The sequence below is a fragment of the Salmo trutta genome, unplaced genomic scaffold (genome assembly GCF_901001165.1).
Source record: "Salmo trutta unplaced genomic scaffold, fSalTru1.1, whole genome shotgun sequence".
Taxonomy (NCBI): Eukaryota; Metazoa; Chordata; class Actinopteri; order Salmoniformes; family Salmonidae; genus Salmo; species Salmo trutta.
Window position 1 is genome coordinate 4,253,007 of NW_021822911.1, and position 3,886 is coordinate 4,256,892.

At 42.3% G+C, this 3,886-nt stretch overlaps 1 protein-coding gene across 1 annotated transcript in view; it reads right to left on the reverse strand.

Annotated features, from left to right (window-relative positions):
• The window catches only part of LOC115186582 (NLR family CARD domain-containing protein 3-like), a gene marked incomplete at its 5' end in the record, with an annotated part of 8,961 nt that extends 5,323 nt beyond the window's left edge, over positions 1-3,638 (reverse strand). Inside the window, 3 exons of the mRNA XM_029746171.1 lie at positions 305-478; positions 757-2,521; positions 3,419-3,638. Coding sequence (XP_029602031.1) covers positions 305-478; positions 757-2,521; positions 3,419-3,638 — 2,159 coding nt within the window. The remainder of the gene's footprint in view (positions 1-304; positions 479-756; positions 2,522-3,418) is intronic.
• Between the last annotated feature and the right edge of the window lie 248 nt (positions 3,639-3,886).

The window sequence follows — 3,886 nt, forward strand, 5'->3', positions numbered from 1 at the left end:
GAGAGTTACAGAGGCTACAACAAAACATGCTAACCTCTCACCATTACCAATAACAGAGGCTACAACAAAACATGCTAACCTCTCACCATTACCAATAACAGAGACTACAACAAAACATGCTAACCTCTCACCATTACCAATAAGAGAGGCTACAACAAAACATGCTAACCTCTCACCATTACCAATAACAGAGACTACAACAAAACATGCTAACCTCTCACCATTACCAATAACAGAGGCTACAACAAAACATGCTAACCTCTCACCATTACCAATAACAGAGACCAACTACAGGAATACTGACCTCAGAGTCTCCAGTTTACAGTGTGGATCCTCCAGTCCAGCAGAGAGCAGCTTCACTCCTGAATCCTTTAGGTCATTGTTACTCAGGTCCAGCTCTCTCAGGTGTGAGGGATTTGACTTCAGAGCTGAGACCAGAGAAGCACAGCCTTCCTCTGTGACTCCACAGCCTGACAGCCTGCAACGAGATCATCATGACTTCACAAACACACTGTTTATTTAACACCAGTAGTGTAGAAGGACAACAGTAGATGCATTTGGTTTATTCTCTCAAACAACAAATAGATTCATCTTCCGTCTCCTAGAATTGTATGGTCATATTGTAATACTCGATTGAATATCTGATTCAATATGTTATTCAATATAATATTATATACATATTATAATACATATTTTTCTCTAAACATAATATTTCTTCCTGATGATTAGTTCTTATATGTCATTTTATATACTCACAGAACAGCTCTGGAGGCTTTGACCACTGGCAGCAGCCTCAGAAGACCTTTCTCTGATCTGGAGTATTTCTTCAGGTCAAACACATCCAGCTCCTTTTCTGAAGTCAGCAACACAAAGACCAGAGCTGACCACTGTGCAGGTGACAGGTTGGGTTTTGAGAGACTTCCTGAGCTCAGGAAGCTTTGGATCTCCTCCACTAGAGAATGGTCATTCAGTTCATTCAGACAGTGGAACAGATTGATGCTCCTCTCTGGAGAGGGATTCTCCCTGATCTTCTCCTTGATGTACTTGACTGTTTCTTCATGGCTCTGTGAGCTGCTTCTTGTCTTTGTCAGTAGACCTCGTAAGTGCTTCTGATTGGACTCCAGTGAGAGTCCCAGAAGGAAGCGGAGGAACAGGTCCAGGTTTCCTGTCTCACTTTGTAAGGCTTTATCCACAGCACTCTTGTAGACAGTAACTTCAGGCTCGTCATTTGTTTGCAGTTTGTTCATTAGATTCTCATTGTTGTTGATGAATGAGAGGAACACATACACAGCAGCCAGAAACTCCTGAATGCTCAGATGAACAAAGCAGTACACCTTGTCCTGGTACAGCCCACATTCCTCTTTAAAGATCTGTGTGCACAATCCTGAGTACACAGAGGCTTCACTGACATCAATGCCAGCCTCTTTCAGGTCTTCTTCATAGAAAATCAGATTGCCCTTCACTAGCTGTTGAAAAGCCAGTTTTCCCAGTGACAGAATGCTCTCATTATTCAAGTGTGGACCTGTCTCTTCTTTCCCAAGATACTTTTCATTTTTCTGTTTGGTATGAAACACCACAAGGTGTGTGTACATCTCAGTCAGAGTCTTGGGCATCTCTTCTCTCTTATGTTTCAGCATGTGTTCAAGGACTGTTGCAGAAATCCAACAGAAGACTGGAATGTGGCACATGATGTGGAGGCTCCTTGATGTCTTTATGTGTGAGATGATTCTGTTGGCCAGGTCCTCATCCCTGAATCTCTTCCTGAAGTACTCCTCCTTCTGTGGGTCATTGAACCCTCGTACCTCTGTCACCTGGTCAACACACTCTGAAGGGATCCTATTGGCTGCTGCAGGTCGGGTAGTTATCCAGAGGAGAGCAGAGGGAAGCAGATTTCCCTTGATGAGATTTGTCAGCAGAACATCCACTGAGGTTGACTTTGTGACGTCCCAACAGATCTTGTTATTCTGGAAGTCTAGGGGCAGTCGGCACTCATCCAGACCATCAAAGATGAACAGAACTTTGTACTTGTTGTAGATGGAGATTCCTGATTGTTTGGTTTCCATTGAGAAGTGATTGAGAAGTTCAATGAAAGTGTGTTTGTCCTCTTTCATCAAATTCAGCTCCCGGAAAGGGAATGAAAACACAAATTGAACATCCTGATTTGCTTTTCCTTCAGCCCAGTCCAGAATGAACTTCTGCACAGAGACTGTTTTTCCAATGCCAGCGACTCCCTTTGTCAGCACAGTTCTGATACGTTTGTCTTGTCCGGTTAAGGGTTTGAAGATGTCGTTACATTTGACTGCAGTCTCTGGTCTTGCTTGTTTCCTGGTTGTTGTCTCAATCTGTCTCAGCTCATGTTCATTATTGACCTCTCCTGTTCCACCCTCTGTGATGTAGAGCTCTGTGTAGATCTTATTGAGAAGTGTTGGGTTTCCTTGTTTAGCGATCCCCTCAAATACACATTGAAACTTCTTCTTTAGATTAGATTTGAGTTCACGTTGGCAAATCACAGCAAGCTCATCTGAATCTAGAAATAACACAGAGGATATTAATATTACGTCTGTTTTAATAACTACAGTATTATAGGACTGTTATAACATTTTAAATTATAATCACTTATTCTCTTATCTGACTGTATAAATGTGTAAATGTTTTCATAATGCATTACAGACTGGTGTGACTGATTATATTATTATTGGTATTATTAATGTTGTCTCTCTCTCTCTGTCTCTCCTCTGTCTCTCAATTCAATTCGCTTTATTGGCATGACGGAGCAATGTACATATTGCCAACCTTACAATATGAAAATAGTAAGAATCAAAATTGTCAATGGGATTGGTTGGTTGGTCTGTCAGACACTGTCCCTCAACTTATGGCAGGCAGCAATGTAGTGCGCTGCCAACCCACAGCTCTCTGCGTCCTCCCCCAACAGGACGGGTAGCCTACTCTCATCAGAGAAGTCTTTGAAACCTTGAATAAGGGTTTCAAATTTGGGGAAATTACACTCTCTAATTGTATTATATTTTTTAACATTTTGTCAGGAAATGCAGCTCCGTCTCAGGTTCTACTGTTGTGCAGTGGTTGCACAGCCTTTCCTCTACAGGGAGCCAGGTTTTCCTGTGTCTCTCTCTCTCTCTGTCTCTCTCTCTGTGGCTCTCCCTGTGGCTCTCTCTGTGGCTCTCCTCTCTCCTCTGGCTCTCTTCTCTCCTCTGGCTCTCCTCTTGCTCTCCTCTCTCTCTCTCTCTCTCTCTCTAAATTAATCACCACAACACATCCCTGCTGCTACTTGATGAGGTCACTAGGTGTTGTGTTAAGGCTGCTACAATATCATTGAGTTACACAGCTACTTTAGCTGTACTTTAGCTACAGCTTTTAAATGTTATAAAACAGCATTCAACATGAGGCAGACAGATCTTACAGTTCTCCAGTATGTCAGCGAGCTCCTTCTGGTTCATTTTCCTCAGGATGTGCAGTGTGATCTTCAGAGCCCCCTCTCTGGCACTGCTCTCCTGCTTCTCATCTTCAGCATCCACCACTTCCTCATCCTGCTTCTGATTCTCAAAGCCTTCTGGGAGTTCAGGACTAAGAATCCTCTTGAAAATCTTCAGCTCGTTCTTCACAAATGTCATCATTTTCTCTTCAAGCAACTAAAATAAATAAAGTAAATAAGTTAAGCAAGAGAAGAAATGCTTTCTCATTAACACATTAATGAATGATTGACAGATCAACTTTACTTGAGGTAAACAAAAACAAATGTTCATAACAGGACCACATACACTGAATATGGAGGCCAGGTCTGTTTGATGACTCTGGGAAGACTGACCACTGAGAATCTCTGACTCTGATCTCTCCTGTTGGTTTCTGTGGACAAAACATGAGATTACAT